At 37.2% G+C, this 19,738-nt stretch overlaps 2 protein-coding genes across 5 annotated transcripts; one reads left to right on the top strand and one right to left on the bottom strand.

The window, feature by feature from the left end:
* The first annotated feature begins 1,121 nt into the window (after positions 1 to 1,121).
* Positions 1,122 to 11,606, top strand: LOC136750601 (beta-soluble NSF attachment protein). 2 transcript variants are annotated; one of them, XM_066705733.1, is made up of 11 exons: positions 1,122 to 1,344; positions 5,055 to 5,134; positions 5,409 to 5,525; positions 5,910 to 5,956; positions 6,079 to 6,156; positions 6,543 to 6,598; positions 6,844 to 6,928; positions 7,018 to 7,122; positions 7,499 to 7,567; positions 8,914 to 8,964; positions 9,412 to 11,606. In XM_066705733.1, exons 1-11 carry the CDS (start codon positions 1,247 to 1,249, stop codon positions 9,511 to 9,513), a joined length of 888 nt encoding a protein of 295 aa, XP_066561830.1. In that variant the 5' UTR covers positions 1,122 to 1,246; the 3' UTR covers positions 9,514 to 11,606. The 2 variants fall into 2 exon arrangements, with proteins under 2 accessions (XP_066561830.1, XP_066561834.1); XM_066705737.1 differs by lacking the exon at positions 1,122 to 1,344 and adding an exon at positions 2,693 to 2,889.
* Positions 11,607 to 12,076: 470 nt separating this feature from the next.
* Positions 12,077 to 18,964, bottom strand: gzf1 (GDNF-inducible zinc finger protein 1). 3 transcript variants are annotated; one of them, XM_066705721.1, is made up of 6 exons: positions 18,842 to 18,964; positions 16,131 to 17,516; positions 15,662 to 15,756; positions 15,102 to 15,269; positions 14,731 to 14,888; positions 12,077 to 14,558 (listed from the first exon to the last, which is right to left on the bottom strand). In XM_066705721.1, exons 2-6 carry the CDS (start codon positions 17,495 to 17,497, stop codon positions 13,935 to 13,937), a joined length of 2,412 nt encoding a protein of 803 aa, XP_066561818.1. In that variant the 5' UTR covers positions 17,498 to 17,516; positions 18,842 to 18,964; the 3' UTR covers positions 12,077 to 13,934. The 3 variants fall into 3 exon arrangements, with proteins under 3 accessions (XP_066561818.1, XP_066561822.1, XP_066561813.1); XM_066705725.1 differs by lacking the exon at positions 18,842 to 18,964 and adding an exon at positions 18,715 to 18,809; XM_066705716.1 differs by lacking the exon at positions 18,842 to 18,964 and adding an exon at positions 18,553 to 18,695.
* Between the last annotated feature and the right edge of the window lie 774 nt (positions 18,965 to 19,738).

Below are 19,738 nucleotides of genomic sequence, written 5' to 3'. Positions count from 1 at the left end.
TTCTGTCAAGGTCAACCTTGAAGCCAGCTTGAAATTTTGGCACAAACTAACTAGATTGTAGATTTTTACCCATTTTAAATTATATATTTCAAAGGAAAGCTCCTAAGTGGCTATATTAATAAAATCAAAAAATAGGTGTATTTGTATTCCACATATTATGATTTTGATTTTTTCTGTATGGATGTAACATTTGAATGGGTTACTTTGGCAGAGAATGTTAAACTGCTGGGTGCAAATACTTGTATTAAAGTGCACCATAATTAAGTTAATTGTAGCAAATGCACAATACATTATATACATCTTTCCTATGTTACTAACCATTTTTAACTGAAATGAAATTGTTTAAAGGCATATATGTGTTTAATGCTTTAATGTCATGTCTTTCAACATTTCAATAATGCATTTGGTAAACCCTTGGTAAATTGATTTAAACTGCATATGCAGGTAATGTTTTAGATGGACTTGTGTTTGATTATTGATTATTGGGTAGGTGAAGATTTTTTTTTTCTATTTTATATTAGGAGTTGCATAGATACACTTGATTGATGCATTGATATTTTGATCAGACTCAAAAAGTATTTTAAAGTTCATCAGTATTCTTTCAATCTTGGTCTATTTACAGAATTTCGAAGTTACTTATTGGCGAAGCGTAAAACATTGAAACAATATGGTGATACATGCATCGTGTAGTCAGAAGGGCTGAGAAGGTTGCTGTTGCCATCTGCTGGAGAGACACATTAACAGATGGATTTCAAATTAGTGAAATTGGGATAAACACTGGACACAATATATAATGAATTAATGAATACATGCATATTCAAATATGATATATAACACAGATAGACCTGGATTCTTAAATGTAATAATACTGAATACAAATAGAGGTACATAAAACCATTGTATCGTATTGTTTTATTTTATTTTTACACATCACCACAAAATAAATAATATGAAAAAAATATATATTTCCATTAATTATATCTGCCCAATACTCAGTCACCCATTACATAATGCTGTAATCTGTGAGTGTGGGAAGCCGGGGTGCCTTTGGGATGTGTAGTTTCCTTGTACCTTTTTTGTGCTTCGCCTAAGAGAAATAAACTAGATATCCCGTGAAGCCTTTCGGCGGAGGATGTAGACGCGCTGCTGGTAGTAAATACAGTCCTTGATCATAAATCTGCTACAACGGGAGGTGGAAGAGATCGGATTTGAAAAGTGTAGCTTTTAGAAAAATACCAAAATAAAAATGGACAACTCCGGGAAGGAAAAGGAAGCCATTCAACTCATGGCTGAAGCGGATAAGAAAGTGAAATCCTCCCACTCGTTCCTGGGCGGCATGTTTGGGTGAGATGACGGCTGTGTCCGTGCCTTAAACCGGGAGGGGGTGGGGTACATCTTAATCATTCGCTGTTTTGAAAAAATACATTGAATCGACATTTGAATTTTAGCTGGATTAAAACAAAACACTGTATCATTGTGTTTTTGTCTCAACATGTGTGTTTATGTATTGTGTGTTGTTGCAGTTAAACTAGGCCTTCGCTGCAACCATCGTTACTTTATTGTAGCCCACAGCTTGTATAGCGTCACATAGGGAACAGATGTGCATTTCACAAAACATGTATATTGCAGTAGATGTGCACGTTTGTACAGCTTTTATTTATTTTTTTACCAGTTCGAGTTCCGTTTTAATCAAAACTAAAATTGTATCCGTTTTATCATGGGTATCATAAATCAGTTTTCCAACTCAGTAAAAAAATAATAGGTATAGACCATCTTGCATGACATATGGTTTGAATTTACAATGCATAGCTACGTATTCTTGAACTAGATAATATAATGCATATATGCCTATATATAACATTTACATTACATAAACGTTGGACTTGCATGATAAACACGATATAAGCTAGTACACAATAATAATAATAATAATAATAATAATAATAATAATAATAATTTCTTAGCAGACGCCCATATCCAGGGCGACTTACAAAATATAAGAGCATTATACTAGACGTGCAGTAATACAGTACAGTTCAAATGTGTGTGTGTATATATATATATGTGTGTGTGTGTGTGTCTTTTCAGAACATGTCATTGACCTGTACGTGCTGTAGGATTTTGTTAAAGGCTTTTTGATACCGTCTTTATTTTAACAAATAATACAATGTTGTGTGTGTTATTAACAGAACAGACCATTTGGTTTAGTTGTTGGATGGTGCTGTTGAGTGGGTGGTCGGTCAGCTTCATGGTTTTGGATGTAAAATCCCAGCAGGTTATGATGCTTGCATTTAGGATATATGACAGGTGCCATATTGTTTTAGACTAAATAACAACTTAATGTAAAAAATAATACCCAGTTACAAAAACGCATATATATGATTGAGAGCTTCTAGCTTTCGAGCTAATGATGATGTTGGGAATGTTATGTGAAGATTGGGGAATCCTATGCGTTTAATTTCGGGGGGAAACATGCGCTATTCAGTACAGGCGGGTGTCAGACAGCAGTAGTAATGGTAACGACTGTAAGAGAAACGTTGTGTAACAAAACATGAGAGAGGGGCAGAAAAGACGCAGCACTGACCCCCTCCCTGCCTAATTCGTGGAAAACGTGACCCCCCATTGTGACGCGCTCACGGGAAACGAAGTCCTCGCCGTTCACTACATTTCCCGAGGCTCCTTGCGGGAAACTGTATCTGGAGTGGGTGGCAGACTCCGTAAAATATCCGTCTGACCAAAATCCCCACCAGACGTGTATTTGAGGTGTCGTGTATATTTTTTCGTTTTAAAAATGGACAACAAGGGGAAAGAAAATGAAGCAATTCAACTCATGGCTGAAGCTGATAAGAAAGTGAAATCTTCCCATTCCTTCCTGGGGGGTATGTTTGGGTAAGCGGCATATTAAGACAGTATACCTGTGTGTCATCTTTCAGCCGAAGATCCATCTTATAAAAAGGAAAATTAAGGAAGAAAGAAGAACGGTGATGTTACAACTGTACCATAAGCTTTTTATTGTTCTTTCTTCCAAACCTAATAACACCATGTAATAATATTTAAGTGCTTATTATTCATATAACGGAGCCGGGGGGGTAGATCTTTTTTTTTTTTTTACTCTAACTCAGCAGTTTTGTAACATCCGTGGCGTTTGAAGCTTTAACCCACAAATTCACGTAATGAAAAGAAGTGAAATTAATGAAAAGGTCAAATGTATGTAAAAAATATTGTTTTAAACAATAGCATAGCCGGGCCTTGCAGATGTTGGTTGACATATGTGACGCCAGATGCGAGTTGGTGCTTCATACTTCATTATTTTCCTTCAAAGGAGAGACATTGTGCAGGACTACATAATTGATAGCTTGTTTCTTTCTTTGTTTTTGCTTATCTCTAAATTTTCTCAACATGCTTATATCTAAATACAATACATTAGAATTACAAGTATGCATTTCCCAAAGGCTTCAGGGTTTGGCCAGATTATGTTTCTCCTACAGATGAAATGGGATGTTATACAATGAGTCAGCTATTCTGATTTAGTGTTGTTGTTTTTTTTTTACTCCAAGGACAAACTTACTTCTTGCAATACATGTTTCTTTAATTTCATAATAGCTTCTGTGGAATGAATATTAAGCATGTTGTATCAGTTGAATGTTGCCGTAAATTTGCTTTCTGCCACCCAACAGTGCAGCAGAGTGTTTAATGTATGATCTCTTTCCACCAGCATGTATAAATCAGGGTTCGAAAAAGGAGGTTCTTTGAATAAAACAATTGGTTAAGGGTTAGTTTCAAGTTGTATGATTCCAGAAAAATCCCCCAAACACTGAAAGGTAATGCAGGTTATAGACTTTTTGTTTTTAGCAGGTATAATGGTTCTTGTATTCTCAAGTAAGCTTCTGTTTATGTCCAAAGGATGCTTAGAAAATGTAATTTTTGATCATTCAAGACAATATATATAGGTCCGTTTTCTTAAAAGGTCTGGGGACCAGGTTTGTACATAAATTAAATTGTGTGCGCTTCCCCCGTCTTAACTGAGGCTTTATTTTTATTGTGATCAAATCAGTGTTGGAGGAAGGAGGTAAATCATGTTTAAATGGCTTTGGCTGACTACCTGTCAAAACCTTTACAGGAGGAACTGCAATGTTATGTGCTGCCCTGTCTGCCCTGAACGAGAAATTCAACAATATTAAAAAAGATTTGCAGCATCTTCCTAGCCCTGTGTTAGTCCCAAGCTTTGTGCTGCTGTTCTGCATTGTTGGAAAGGAGCAGTGAGAAGTCCTATGCCATCCTTGCATTTACACCCTTTACTCTGTGTGCTCTTTGAGAAGAATAATTTCATTGTATGGAATGTGAATTTATGTGTACAGCATACATTGGTCTCCTTTAAATAATAAACAACTAAACCCAGAGAATTGATGTAACCCTTATGGTTGAATTGAAGCCAATTTTAATTACTGCATTCATAATTTAAGCTGAGTCATGGGGTGGTAGATAGAGATTTTGGAGCCTAGCTATTCAGAAATCAAGACTTTTGTAATATACCTGAAAGCTTTTGTACCTGGGCCATATTAGTAATCTAGGTGCAGTGTGTGAGTTTAGTTCATTATATACCAATATAGCACCAATTGGGGAAACAATCTGTTTTATTTTAGGGTACACATATTTTATAAGATTGAAAACCTGCCTCCTTTTTTTGTTTTTAATACCACTTGCAGTACCAGCTTTCCTGACTTTTAGCAGTGTGCTTTTCATACACTTAATATCAGAAAGGTGAATTTAACAAACGGGCTTAAAGGAGTAATTGTATTTTCGAAAAGCAGGATAAAAAAATAAAATGCCTGAACTGCACCCCTCTCCAGAATTATGGTCCCCTATTTGCAAGGATGGTTGTTTAAATGTGTGATTTGATTTTTATTTTCAAAGTCTGGTTTTGCATATGAAGTTAAGGATAAGGTACTGTGCTTTCCAGCTAAAAATGTTATTACTACTTTTAGCATTCTCTGTCTTTCTGAGAATCCCATACTTATACTCTTTTTAAATGTTTTTTTCTTCTCTCTCTCTAGGGGCAACTCTAAAGTGGAAGAAGCATGTGAGATGTATGCAAGGGCAGCTAACATGTTCAAGATGGCCAAGAACTGGAATGGTAAATTGTCTAAAATGTAAAATGTATTTTTGTGTTCTCCACCATGCTCCTTGGTGACCCTTCAAGCACTGCTGTCTTGTGAAACACACCTATCAGAAAATCTGCTTTGCTTTTTATTTACCTTGTAAAAATGACTGCCAAGCATGTTGATATTTAATCTTGACCAGAGTGAGCCATAACTGGTTCAATGTTATAATAGAGGGCTTGTTTGGAATTAAATCTCTATGGAAAAGGAGACCCTGTAGCTTTCCCATTCGAGTATTTTTCTCTCCAGCTGCAGGAAGTGCCTTCTGTCAGGCTGCCAAGCTGCACATGCAGCTCCAGAGCAAGCACGACTCTGCCACCAGCTTCGTAGATGCCGGCAATGCTTACAAGAAGGCAGATCCACAAGGTGGGAAAGTGAAAGTAGTAATTTTTTTTTTCCCCCTGCCCCACCCCCCACAAGTTGTAAGGGGAAATCTCTAAATCACCAGAATTAATTTTCCTGCATATTTTTAACTAGTAATAGCAGTTTAAAAAAAATATTGACAGAATCAGTCGGCTAACAGTAAAGTTTTTCCTGGATTAAATAAAAACTGAATAGCCTCCTAATAGCAAACTACAGACATGTAATTGATAGCGGTTATATTTCTTAGTGGAAGAAAGAAGCATCTAATAAAACATTAAGTTGCTAATGAGTACAGGTTTGTTGTTTTCAAATTAGCAGGTTTATACCTTACCTGTGGTTTGATCTCTGCATTGACTTTTCCTTCCTTTTTCCAAATGCACGCAATAGAGGCTATCAACTGCTTAAATGCAGCCATCGATATATACACAGATATGGTAAGAAACTCAGACCAAAAGTATAGCAACATCTGTCTGTATATTATTGGATGCGTTCTGTGGTTCTTGGGTTGAGATTTTGATTATAAGTCCATTCATGGAACAATCCATCTGTCTTACAGGGCAGATTCACTATTGCTGCTAAACACCACATCACAATTGCCGAGGTTTATGAGTCTGAGCTGGTGGATATTGAAAAGGTATGTATTCACAACTGTGAACTCTTCTTATCTCAATGGAGGCTCCCGAAATATAATTTTTCCCCCGTGTTTCTCCAGTGTTTCAAATAAATTGTATTTGCAGCAATATGTCAAAACCTCTGCCCAATGCATAGATTGTGCTGGATTTTAACACCCTGGGGGATCGTTTTAAACACGGGGAAGCCAGTCGTGAGTGAAAGTACAAGGTACTTTTATTAGAGTTACTTTCAATGTGGAATAGAAATTAGGTTTAATACTAAATATACAATGTAAAACTATATCCAATGAAAAGGTTTATTTTGGGAATAATTAGTATCCACAATCAGTCTTGTGGAAGCAACATTTATCAGCTTGTAATTCTTCTCTTCTCTCCTCTCTCACTTTAGGCTATTGCACACTATGAACAGGCAGCAGATTACTACAAAGGGGAAGAGTCTAACAGGTAAGACTAAGGGAACATTAATCTGTTGCATAGTCTAACCCTCGTCTATGTGTTAATGTTGCATCATTTGTAGAGCAGAAATGACACTTTTAGCTTCCTTCAAAATGTATATCTGCTAAGGTAAGTGCAAGTTTTTATTGAAAGAAAACTACACACTTATCACACATCTAACTTTGAAAATGCTTTTAAATTATAGAATTTAAGTGAAATCTGCTTTTAACAATGTTTTTTTAATTATTATTTAGCTCTGCCAACAAGTGTCTACTGAAGGTAGCTTCGTATAGCGCACAACTAGAACAATATCAGAAGGCAACTGAAATTTATGAGCAGGTTTGTGTGCTTTGAAAAGTAGTTGTGTAATTTCTTTGCTTATTTGAAAGCAAAACCGATTTACATTTTTTTTTTTTTCGTCTCTGCAGGTTGGCACTAACACTATGGATAACCCCTTACTGAAATACAGTGCGAAAGAGTATTTCTTTAAGGCTGCACTGTGCCATTTTATTGTTGATGAACTAAATGCAAAGGTTAGTATTAACTTACCCAAACTGTGGAACTAACGTGTTTTTTTCTTTTCTTTTTTCACAATTTTTAATGAAAATCTCTCGTGAAATATTAGTTAACTGTACTCAAATTGGGGAGGTCATTCACATACAACCTGAACAATTGCTGGAATCTTTCAGTTAGAGAATGTAGGTTTGCATTTTCTGTCTTTACTCAGGTGACTCCTTTTTACGGAGCTATACCATCTACCTTTTGTTCTGGACATTTCCTAACACAGCTCTGTTGGATTCATAAGAACCTTATTAATATGAGTATAATAATGTAAACCATTTATTCAAGGAATCCGATAACATTATAAAGTGAGGATTTTTTGTACCCTTTATTTTCCCTTTCCCGTAGCTTGCAGTTGAGAAATATGAAGAAATGTTCCCAGCATTTTCTGATTCAAGAGAATGTAAGCTTCTGAAGGTATGGAAATTCAACAGGATGCTTAATACTTTCCTGTCATCTAAGAAATCATTTCTTTATTTCTTTCTTCACCACACTGGCTTAAGGTACAACTCTTTTCCCATATGCAGAGCAATAATCAACAACCACCTCCAGGAACATAACCTTCAAAATATTTATTGGTTGGTAACTTTCACTGTTCGGAGGATGTTCATTATTTTGGACTATTTTAGTCCTGACAGAAGTAGCTTATGCCCCGTTTCCACTGGCGGACACGTCCGGATGCTTAAACAGGTGTTTCCACTGGCTAAGCATCGGGGACGCGTCCGTGTTTTGTGGAGGGTTAACTGTATGTTGCTAGACGTGTCCGTAAGTGTCTGTCCCGCCCACTGAGGAAATATCTCCGCTTCTGAAAGCGAGATGTGTTCTTGACTTGCAGACAGACAGGGAAGAGATCAGATACATTGTGTCGGAAGATGTAATCTCAAGTGCCGTGTGCGCTCACAAAGAAATTACAGTTTTATTAGCAGCATGGAGTGAAATCCATATACAGAAACAATTACTTCTTACAGTTAATATCCGAGTGTATTAACACAGGACCCCGGTGCAGTGCCCTGACTAGTTAAAATAAACTGAAGGATAATAATCGGATCGTAGCAGCCGATTTTATTAATATTTAGATCTGTAGTAAGAGTAATAAGTTAAGGGGGTCATGCTGTGCCGTTTAAAATACATATATACTAGCACAAATGATGATGATGATGATAACAATACATATTTGGTTTAGTATTATTGTTTACATGGAAACGTATTCTTATGGGGACGTGCTTGTCTGAATGTAATGTTGTCTATAAACTTTTAACAGAAACGTGTATTTATTACGCTGTTTACAATCATCTAAAGCAGAAAGCATAAAATAGACACAAAAGTCCTTTCCACGTCAGGCTGTATCGCTCGTAGTGTTGTTCTCTGTCTTTGTTTTTAAAACGAAACACAAACCAAACCCACAGTCACTCTGCTGCTCCCATAAGAGGAATGGGCTTCGCAACGGCCTGGTTTAACAAAAAAAGCTCTGGGACACGTCCGGCACGGCATGGCATGGCATGGCACGGCATGGCACGGACACTTAAGCCAGTGGAACCGAGGCATTAGTCAACCACATTAATCTACATTATTTTGGAGTTGTAAGCTGGCCGTTGTATATTGGGTTTATACGTTGCACAAAACTTTATGGGGGTGGATGGACTTTCTGATTTATTCTTTAATCATTAAATAATTGACAGATAATTGATGAACGTTCCTGTTCAGCCTTTGTATTGCCTGCCTTTAATCTTCCTTTAATCTGACCTGACCTTTTCTCACTACAGAAACTTATTGAAGCTCATGAAGAGCAGAACAGTGAGGCTTTCACTGAAGCGGTAAGAATACCTCTTATGTATGTCTGTCTGCTGTCATAACATAGTTTTGGTGACTAGGTGGCTACCTTTTTTTTTTTTTTAATGGAATCAATATCATCACATGGAATATCAATTCACAGCCACGTGTTTCTGTTCTTCAAAACAGAAAAGATACAAAACTGGGGTGGGGGGGAGGGGCAGTAATTATTTGAGATTTAAAGGCAGTAATGATCACTTTGGGCCTTTTGAGATGAGTGTCAAAGAGCTCATTATTCTCTCTAGTGGATCAATTTTAAGTTCATTGAAATCATATTCATTCTAGTATGTAAGTCAACGTGATGGCACTGCATGAATATAATGCTGATTGTAGGTGGAAAATGCAAAACAATGTTTCAGAGAATTAGATTCTCCTTTGAGTTTTAATTAATCTTCCATGTTTCCTTGTGTTGGATCTTCCATCCTTGTCAGGTGAAAGAGTTTGACTCAGTCTCTCGTTTGGACCAGTGGCTCACTACCATGCTGCTTCGTATCAAGAAGACCATCCAGGGAGATGCAGGAGATCTGAAGTGAAAAACTGTAGTCAGCTGTGGCATGCCACTTCATTTAATTGATATTATTTTTGTGCAATGGCCTGTGACCAATTTGGGTTTCATGATATGTTCAGTACTAATAGCTGCAATTAAATGTGTGTTTATGTGTGTGTGTGTGTGTGTGTATTTATTTATATAATATGTGTATATGTATATATATATATACACACACACACCTTTATATATAATTTTATTTTTCACTGTCAATCCAAGTGAAGATCCCAGTCACACAACTTGTTTTACCTAGTATCCTTCCAATGACATAAGTGTAAATGACATGTCTATTTTAGGGCTTTTACAAGTATGAAATGCAATTAATTTGGTATGTAGTGTAGAACAGTTTATAGTATTTAAGACGGAGGACATTCCACAAAACACTTTAAAAGTTTGAAGGCTTTTCACTTCTCATATAATTACCAGTGTTATTATATGGTACTAGTGCAAGTCTTGCGTGATGTACAGTTGTAATTATTTGATAGTTGGAGTGGGAATAATCACTATATTTTATATTTTTAAATATATATTTAAAATAAATATCACCAGTTTCATTTTTATTTTGAACAATGCTGTGTAGGTAAGGGCGTTTGCTTTGTCCCCCTTAAAATGTTGCTTTCCTTCTAACTGTTTATTGTGATCAGATTTTTGTTTCATTGAAAGTTATGAAAGATGCTTTAAATAACAGGTTAAAATCAAAAGTACCTATTGCATGCTTTTCATTGAACGGCAAATATAGTTTTATTTTGAATACAGACATCACTTTAACACTGTATTGTTGATTTATGGGAAGAAAATGTTACATAATTTATCTATAAAGCCTTTGAATGTCATTCATAGTATGAAAGTATGTATACAACAATGGGTGCATTTTTACCTGCAACTAAAGCGAAATGTAGAAGCTAAAGACTGATCATTTATATTTGTATGTAAGTATGCATATTATGGCAGCTTATTTAAGAGGAACGGAAGTATAAAACTGTCAATGCCACATTCATATTCTTGCTGTAGTTGAATGCAAGACAAAAGAAGTAAATTAATTTCAGATCTATGTTTGCAGGTCAACCCTCAGATACTCTGGCATACAAACTGATTTTCATGGATGGTGTTTGAAGTACCAGGTTAGAAGTTGGAAGAGGTTAGGGATTTATAGCATTAATTATAACATGATAGGCTTCACATAACACCTGTTTAATGTCATAGCACTGAGAAGCACAAAGACTGATCATACGTAACACATTTAGGTAGGTTAGAAATGGTTTGGCAACAAATAAAAATTTTAAAGGCCTATTTTGTTATGTAAAGAATACTTTGCAGATCTACTGTTATAACAACACATCACCACCACTCTACAACATAAGAAATTGTTGAAGTCTTAAGTCGAGCAATATCAAATTTTCATGTGTCCAAAATATCATATTAGCTTTGGGAGCATGGGTTTCCGTGGATAAACGCCAGATCATGCTTTTCTTGCTCATTTGGTATTTCAGGGCTTCACTGTGTCCCAACAGATAAACAGTCACATGTCTTTCTTGGTTGTGTTTTCATTGATCTGTAGAACATATGAGTGGTTTTAAAAATAGAATTTGGTGACAGTCAATTGTACTTTTTCCTTTCAGTTCTAAACTTTGTGTTCCTGTTCAAGGCAGTGGTTTACTGTCCCTGCTTACGCTTAGTAATTTGCAGTTCCGTTATTGAAATAAGGTATTTTTGCACAGTTGTGAAAGAATGCATTCTTATCCTTCTCGGTGTTGTCAGTGCAATTAGTTATGTATAACATGTTTAATGTATTAAATGTCTGTGTGTTGTGAATTAATGTGTACTTGTTATAGAGAGCAATATAGTGTTCATATAGTTATCATTATGTGTATAGCATGTTCTCATTGTGTAATGTGAAGTGTTGTGAAGTGAAACAAAAATCTGTTTTACAGAGACCAATGAAAAGAGACAATCTACCTGCCTATCAGTTTGTTCTTTACTGTCATGCAACACATTAACAAAATGGCTGGTCTCTTCTATATCTATTATTGTATGTCAGTTTGTGCAAAACTGTACAGTAATAAAATTAGATCTCCAAAATGGTTGTATTTTCATTGTTAAAACTTCAGTCCTACGCTGTTCACGTTCTGCAAAATTCCACAAAAGCCAAGGATCCTTTCTAATAGAGAGGCCGAGGGTAATCTGGCATTAGGAAGACAACTGTTTGGAACTGCCTTTTTCCCTCTCATAATCCTGTATCTACACCACTCAAAATATTTGCGAACTGAAACTAACAGCTGTTTGCAAAATTAAACCAAACTGCCAAAACAATGATTGAGAAATATGTTGATAACTGAACATTTTACTAGAACAGGAGACTAAAGAATGAAGACTTCAGTTGACAGCACTTGAACTCTGGTTGTTACAATTAACTATCACAACTCGTTTTGTATCGTTTGAGCTTTATCACACATACCAATTAAAGAAAAAGCATGCCTTTCATTGGTGTCAATGCTGGAATGTGTATTGTTTTTTCATTCCTTAAATACATAATCTGGGAAGTAACCATCTTAGTAAATTAGTAAGTTTATTTAATGATAGTTTAAGTAAAAGTAGGGGCAAAATAAAACAATGACAATGAAAAACAGGATAAATGCCTTGGACTTTGTTAATGCACAAAACCTAAAAAACACAAATTGAAACGTGTACATTTAATGCAAAGCTTGTATTTTGAGCGGTTGTCTTCATAGATAATGGGTTGAATATTTGTGTGCAAAGTGCACAGCCTCTCTTGTCAAATAATCACTTTTAATATGGTAAATTCAATACTGCTGTAAATGGAATGAAAATAAATACTTTTTGCTTATAAGAAACCATAATACTGGAATGTCTGACATTTCCTAACAAACACTTAAAACCCATTACATTCCTAATTATACAAAAAACATCCGATAGAAAAAGTGTTTGAACACAAACACAAATCACCGGCATTGAATAGGTCAGTAATCAAGGTTCTTGACATTTTCTCAAATGCATGAGGCATTCCTGCTGAAATGGAATGGTGTCTGTTTAGCCAAACAAATAGTTTTAAAAGTAATGGTGCAATCTTGCATACACACAATTGATTTTGAAGTGATGTGATAGGAACAAATATTTCTGACAGGTTCTTATATTACTGCATTTGATGTAAAGGTTTCCACAAGATCAATTAACAAGGACAGCCCTGCGCTACCATGAACAAACACAAAAACAAGAAAACAAACAGATCAATGTCATGCCGTTCTTGTTTGTGGTGACGATCTCTAAAAAGAAAAGAAGCCATACCCATTAAGCCCAGCCATTATTCTTCTGCGTATTTCCTGTGCCGAGTTGTAAAGGGAAAAGCACTCTTGAGGGCTCAAAGACTTGTCATCCTCAATGATAATGAGTCATCCTCAAGTGTACAGCATATCAGCTCAAAACATTATTTTGCAGTTACACTTTTTGTTACATTTTAATTAGTACTACAGATTTCACCCCCCTGAACAAATAAAAAAGACCACGGACAATTAGAAACCATGCTGATTGTAAGGAATTCCACTGAACCACATACCGGCCACATCATGCCCAAATAGAATATAATTATCCATAGATATTAAGTCAAAATATTGCTAAATTGAACATTATATATACTGCACATTTGTACAAATCAACACAGAATAGTTTAACTGTCTTTTCTTCCAGCACAGATAAATGGTTCAAACACCAGATTTAAGTCATGATTAAGATGATTTGTTCTGTAAATCAGATTTGGTAACTGACCATGTTCTGCGTAAATGAAAGACAAGGTAAACAGTTTGTCCTGCTCCTTTAGTAAAAGTAATGAAAAGCTATTTCAGTTACACTTCAATTAAAAACGTCAGAATAGCCTACTGTATATATAGATCACAATAACATATGTTCTAACTGATGAAAATATTAACATAAAACACTTCAATTTCTGCACTGGAAATGATTTCCCCTCAACTTGATTAATCAGTTACAACCACACATCATCAGCACCTAACCTAATCTTTATCAGTACCTTTACAGTTTGGGGAGATTTTTTGTTTTAATTATATATGATTGATTAAGTGTTTGCTTTAAAATATTTTTTCCCCAAGTATATTTAGAGACAAAAATGTGAAACAAAAAAGTTATTTTCAAATTAATTGGAATTCAGTAAGGTAAAGAAATGTACGACAAAGAGGTTCTCTAACAATTACATTGTCAACAAAAAGCAGTGAAAAGAAAATGAGTCCTTATATGAAATATACAGGAACTACACCGTGTAGAGGATTAAAAAATATTAATGAAAACTATGAAACAAAACGTAATTCAGATCGTCATGTAGGAGTTGTACATTAGTTTGATCAACTTTTAATTAAAACAAATTGGAGAAAGAAAACGTTATGTGTGTTGGGGGTCAGTGGTGTTGGCGCAGGCAGGTTCAGAGGTCATCTCCATAGCTTCAACACTGACGCTCTCGGTCACGTTTAACTCAGGGGCCTCTGAAGGGACAGGGACTGAGGGGCAGCTGGGCACCAGTTCAGGCTCAGACAGCTGTGTCTCGACGGTGGTCTCCGTGGGGACTGGGGTGCACAACGAAACGGGAACAGTCACCGGGCAAGCCACAGAGATGGGACTGTCCAGGGAGATTACTTCAGTACCTGTGCCAGCCAGGTGCTCCACATTGACCACAGCGTGCAGGTGAGTCTCCGGTGCGTCAGTCTGGATGACGGTGTAGCCTGCTAGCGTGGCATGGCTGACCAGGGCTATGGCTGTCTGCCCAGGAGAGCTCCAGTCCCCCGCGATGGACACGGGCACAGGCTGCTCAGACACAGCCACCATGCTTGGCTCACCCTGGGTGACCATGCTTTGCCCATCGCTGGTTTCTGCTGCCGCTGCTGCCTCCTTGTCCTGTTGCTTCACGAAATCCACGTCCCCTTGTTTCATTCTCTTCTTGTGGCCGCTTTCCACATTGCCTTGCAGGACCACCAAGTAGTTCTTCCAGGGAGTGTCCTTGTCATGGGTCTGAGGACGGAAGTGCAGTGCAGTGTGGTGGTCAATATGGCATTGATTTTCACTATATTATAAATTAACTTAATTCCTATTCCATTTTATGGGGAAAACCAAACATGAACCTAAACCCCACTTCAATGTTTAAATGGGACATTAGTAATACATTTTATTTTCTTAAACTCACCATAGTATGCCTCCTGACAGTGGACTTGTCTGTAAATGTCCGGTTACACAGCATGCACATGTATGGCTTCTCTCCCGTGTGGATACGGTGATGTCTCTGTAGAGCATTAAGTTGAGTGAACTGCTTTCCGCACTGGTTGCAGTGATATGGCCGCTCACCTGAAACGATACATCATGGTGCAGGGGTTACAGACCAGCAGAGCAGTGTAGCCACATGCACACTTCAATATCAAGCTACATGACAATATTATTCTTAATATACATTATATACATATGTACACTGGTATATTAGGGAAACAAAGGTATATTCTCCAATCTTTTTAGGATAATCAGCAAGAGAAAGCAACAGACAGCTAAGTGTATTGTTATTACCAGTGTGCACTTTCATGTGCTGGTGGAGTGAGTTCCTCTGTGCGAACGCGCGAGAGCAGATCTCACACTTAAACGGCTTGCTTCCCGTGTGGATTCTAGAATGGTGCTTTAAGTATTCCTTGGAAGCAAAGCTCTTCCCACAGCTCTCACACATGAAAGGCTTTTCTCCTGATAAAAAACAAAACCACAAAACCAGAAACCTTAAATCAAATGCACAAAATGTTTCCACTGTTTTGGCTTTAGGTGTGAAGCGTTTAACTATATATACATGAGACACATTCAATTATTATATTAGACATATTTTGTGAAATGAAAGCATTTACTGAAGACCTGAACAGGATTCAGAATTATACAATTTCCTTGGGAACAATAAAGGCTTTTTCATTACAGAATTATAATGTCAAGACATTTTTGATTCAGCAAAATATTTTATGATTGTAGCAAGACAATCTATACTCTACAGCAGTGTGATGGGGGCAAATGGCTCTCTTTAGTACTGGGTTGGGTTCTGAGTGATGGACAAACACTATGCACTTTGATGTTACACTCCATTATCTTACCTGAATGGCATCGCTTGTGGTAAGCAAGCATGTGGTTTTGTGTGAATCTAGCACCACATTCATCACAGGAGAAAGGCTTTTCACCAGTATGAGTTCTACAGGGGAAACACAAGATTTATAAAACAGGGATTTTATAATTTCACATACTTCTCTTCTACTAAGATTTTTTAATAAATTGCACAATGCCAACCTCGCATTTGCATGTGTATAATTTTTTGTAAGGAAAAATGTACACACTAAAATGCATACAATGATTCTGCTTTAACAATAACCATTATAAAAACAAAACCCCAACATATAGCCCATGCTGTATCAGTTCTTCCTATAATGTGGCATGTAAAGTTGTATTCATTCAGCTGTATCTAAATGATCAGGTAAGCAGTATGCCTCATCCAACCCTTAACCCCTCCCAGATTAACTATTTAATCCATAGTAACTCAATATCGGTAAAACAGAGCGTGACACATGCCTGCGGTGTGTCTTGAGTGCGGAGGTCTGGGAGAACTTGGCCTTGCACTCCGGACACTCATAAGGACGATCCCCAGTGTGAGTTCTCTCGTGAAGAATAAGCGCAGTCTTGGAGCTCAGGGCCTTCCCACACTGCTGACAAAAGTGCCTCTCTCCACCCCCCTCGTGCACCTGGCGGCTGTGCCTCTTCACATCCTTTTTTCTCTTGAAGGCCTTGTTGCAGACGTCGCAGGGGAAGAGCCGCTCATCGCTGTGGACGTGCCTCTCGTGGATCTTCAGGTTGCAGCGGTTGGCGAAGGTCTGGTTGCAAGTGTTGCAGCGATAGATCACTTCTGGCATGACACCGTGACTCTGCTTGATGTGCTTCAGGAAGCTCTTCTCGTACTGGAATCCCCGCTGACATGTCTCACAAGAGAACAGTCCTCCCCTCTTATTCTTCTTCTCCTCACCATCTTCCAGATCCTTGGCCTGCTGGTCTTCATCTGGCTCAAAGTCCATATCGGTACAGTCATCTTCAATCACATCTTGGGCTTCATGATCAGCAATATCGGATCTCTCCTGAGCTTCCACCTCCTCTTCGACTGCCTTTTCCTGGACATATTCCTCCTTGTTTGCGGGCTCTTTCATTCCTGCTTTTTTTGGCATTTCCTCGGATGGACACTGGCTGGACATCTCAAGTGACACCTTCTCCTGGTCCTTCAGCTTTCTCATATATTTCTTTTTTGGAATGTCCACAAATACTTTGCGGCCCGCCAGTCTGGTGCTTAACCTTCTGTTTTTCACTTGCTCATCTTTCCTGGATTCCTTCTTTTCTGTTTTCTGCATTGGATTGTTTTGTTCCATCCCAGCTGTTTCTGTATTTGGTTCTTCTTGTGAGCTGCTGTTGTTCAAGGTCATCTGTGTCTCAGCTTCCCCTTCGGCTTCCTGTGACAAATTGTCCCTCTGTGTTCCACTTGGACTTGGCAAATCAGGCAAATTCAACTCCACCACCTGGATGCAGGTGTCTTCTAGGTTCCGACATTGCAATTTCTTGGCTACCTGGAGCATGTTACTAACCCTGCCCTTTTCAACCTCCACTCTGGCAGTGTATACAAATTCCAGAAAGCAGGCAAAATCTGCTGTCTGCATTTCCTGCAAGACTATTTTGGAATCTGACTTAGTCACAGGATTTTCTTCAAGAAAAATGTCTTTGAAGAACTTGCTCGTGGCCGCCAGCACTGCTTTGTGGGCTTCAAACTCCTCCAGGTGACCTTGGTAGTCCACCTGCACAGTCACATCGCAGAGCTGGCCTGAGACCTGCATCTGGTGCATCTCATTCAGTAAATTCTGATGGTAAGACTTTGATACTAGCTGAACAGAGTCACTCATGTTTCTGCACTTTGGGTAACTAAAAGAGAAAGAGAAAAAATTATTAAAACACAAAGCAAGATTATGTTTAATTCCTGCATGTTTTGTGATAAATGGTCCCTCCAAGATTGCTTTTGTATGTTTTAAAGAAACATACAAAAGCAATTAGTTTAAGAATATAATACTATAATAATTAGCCGTAACCCAAACTAAGAAACATTTTCCTGAAAGGGGTCATGTCTCGTTAATGAAATAAGAATGTGACCTCTTGTATCAGATTCCAAATCAGTGTCACATTTTTTTTTCCTTAATTAAAACAAATTTAATTTCCTGTTCACGCTGATTTAAAGACATTAACTGCAAACAAAATAATGTCCTTTTGAACCATGCGAGAATGCAAATAATTGTATTCTGTGCACATACAGCACTGGCACACCAATATTATAAAAGCCCAGGTGTCGTTTATTTTTTTATTTGGGTTTCTAATAATAGTCTACATCCCATTAGCCTTTTCTATATTTAACAATAACTGACATGAATATTTCACACTGCTAGCAAGTTCATCATGTAGAGAGAAGAGCAAAAGTGAAATTAATTATTTTTGATGTTGCACAATTAAGTGCCAAAAGTATTGGGATATAGCTTGGTTAATTATTTGATTATTATCATCATCATCATTTTTTAAACATAGTGTCCTGTTATATACCAACTACATGGAAGACATATTTGCAGAAGCTATTTTCCTTATAATGCTGCTAAATATTATGCATTATACTACATCTATCTTAACATCATATCTAAATGCCATGTCTAATTGCTCTACTCGTCAGTGTATTGCTATATTGCTTAACAGCCATTGCTTTTGTCCCCTTTTCGTATATTTTCTAAACATTACATTATTTCATTGTTAAAGGTATAAATGGTGTAATGAAAGATGATCAAAAGAAAACATTAAATCTCTGAAAATAAGGGGTAATTACATTCTTGTTTATAGCCGTACTACACTTTCAGTAAAGTGTGCATTAAACCCATTACAAAACGTCTTATTCAACGCTGCCTAGGCCTAAACTCTGCACCTTTCTCTCTGCGTCAACAGCAAGTCTTCAATAGTTAATGACAGATTCATCTAATGGTCCTGAAAATCTGATTTAACAATACAAAGTTTTTAAGTTGCTGTTTGTAGAGCAAAGCATTACGATGCCATGATATGAAAACAACAAAACAAGCAATAAACACACTGTAGGAATGCAGTCTGAAATCCCTTGCAAAGCACACCGGTGTGTCAATAGTGTGTTGCTAACGAGGCATGAGAAAAAGTCGAGGCTCTTCAGGAGTCATGCACATTTTGGTTTCGGACTTTCTTACCGTAAGCTCGGTAAAATGGCAGCCCATCACAATCTAGCAACAATCCCTGAAGTGTATTTCCTGTAGAAAGTGCACCCAGGCTCCTCGGCTGTCTTTATGCGGCGGCCATGTTAGATGTGGGAGAGTGAGGCCTGTGCGCTTTCAAATATGGCCGACGTAAGCGAAGCATAAATTTCCCCCCCTTTAATTTCGAACACAATATTTCCCTCAGAATATTGGAGAATGATTTTCCATAATTATAGTATGGCAAAATAAAATGTAAGAATGAAATAAAAACAGTATCCAACATGACATACACAATGAGAAATTGATTAAATAGGGTCTACAAATGTGAGGGACATTATTCTATAGCTGTATGAATAAGCTCACCTTAAAAGCTTAAAAGCTGTAACATTTAAAAATAAATTGAGAGTCTTCGATTATGCTTTGTATAGTTGATTCAGGATTTGTGTAGCATCTACACATTGGCCTTTCAGTCTCTATCCATTAGCTATCATCCCTGTACTAATTTCATGTGCTTTTTAATGTGCTTATTTCATTTTGCTTATCAAAAGGAAGGTCTTTTCCCCATTTTCATCCACAGTGTAATAAACCCAGACGTACAGCACTGCACCCTCTACAATCATGCTATTTTAATTATTTTCTGCCCATAAAAGTATACCCAACTAGTAAATATTACCGCAACATACATTTAAGTAAATATTGTAAGTGGATAACTATTTGTCAGCAGCTGAGCACAGCTGTACCTGTGCTTTATTTAATTAATCATCATGAGAATAAGGTGGGCTATGTATCAAAAATGGTACAGCAAAAAGACAACATATATATACACAAGACCTTTTTCAGTAAAATGTATCTACATAATAAAATGCATTTAATGGAAATCCTTTTCTAATG

Source organism: Amia ocellicauda, chromosome 1 (assembly GCF_036373705.1).
Source record: "Amia ocellicauda isolate fAmiCal2 chromosome 1, fAmiCal2.hap1, whole genome shotgun sequence".
Taxonomy (NCBI): Eukaryota; Metazoa; Chordata; class Actinopteri; order Amiiformes; family Amiidae; genus Amia; species Amia ocellicauda.
This window is presented reverse-complemented; position numbering and strand designations above follow the sequence as displayed.

Coding starts and splice junctions, on each gene's coding strand:
- LOC136750601 (XM_066705733.1), top strand. CDS start 1,247: ATGGACAACTCCGGGAAGGAAAAGGAAGCCATTCAACTCATGGCTGAA. Junction 1,345..5,054: donor TTCCTGGGCGGCATGTTTGG/GTGAGATGACGG, acceptor CTCTCTCTCTAG/GGGCAACTCTAAAGTGGAAG. Junction 6,929..7,017: donor CAACTGAAATTTATGAGCAG/GTTTGTGTGCTT, acceptor TCGTCTCTGCAG/GTTGGCACTAACACTATGGA.
- gzf1 (XM_066705716.1), bottom strand. CDS start 18,602: ATGAATCTGTCATTAACTATTGAAGACTTGCTGTTGACGCAGAGAGAA. Junction 15,757..16,130: donor GCACTCAAGACACACCGCAG/GCATGTGTCACG, acceptor TTTCCCCTGTAG/AACTCATACTGGTGAAAAGC. Junction 15,270..15,661: donor CCACAAGCGATGCCATTCAG/GTAAGATAATGG, acceptor GTTTTTTATCAG/GAGAAAAGCCTTTCATGTGT.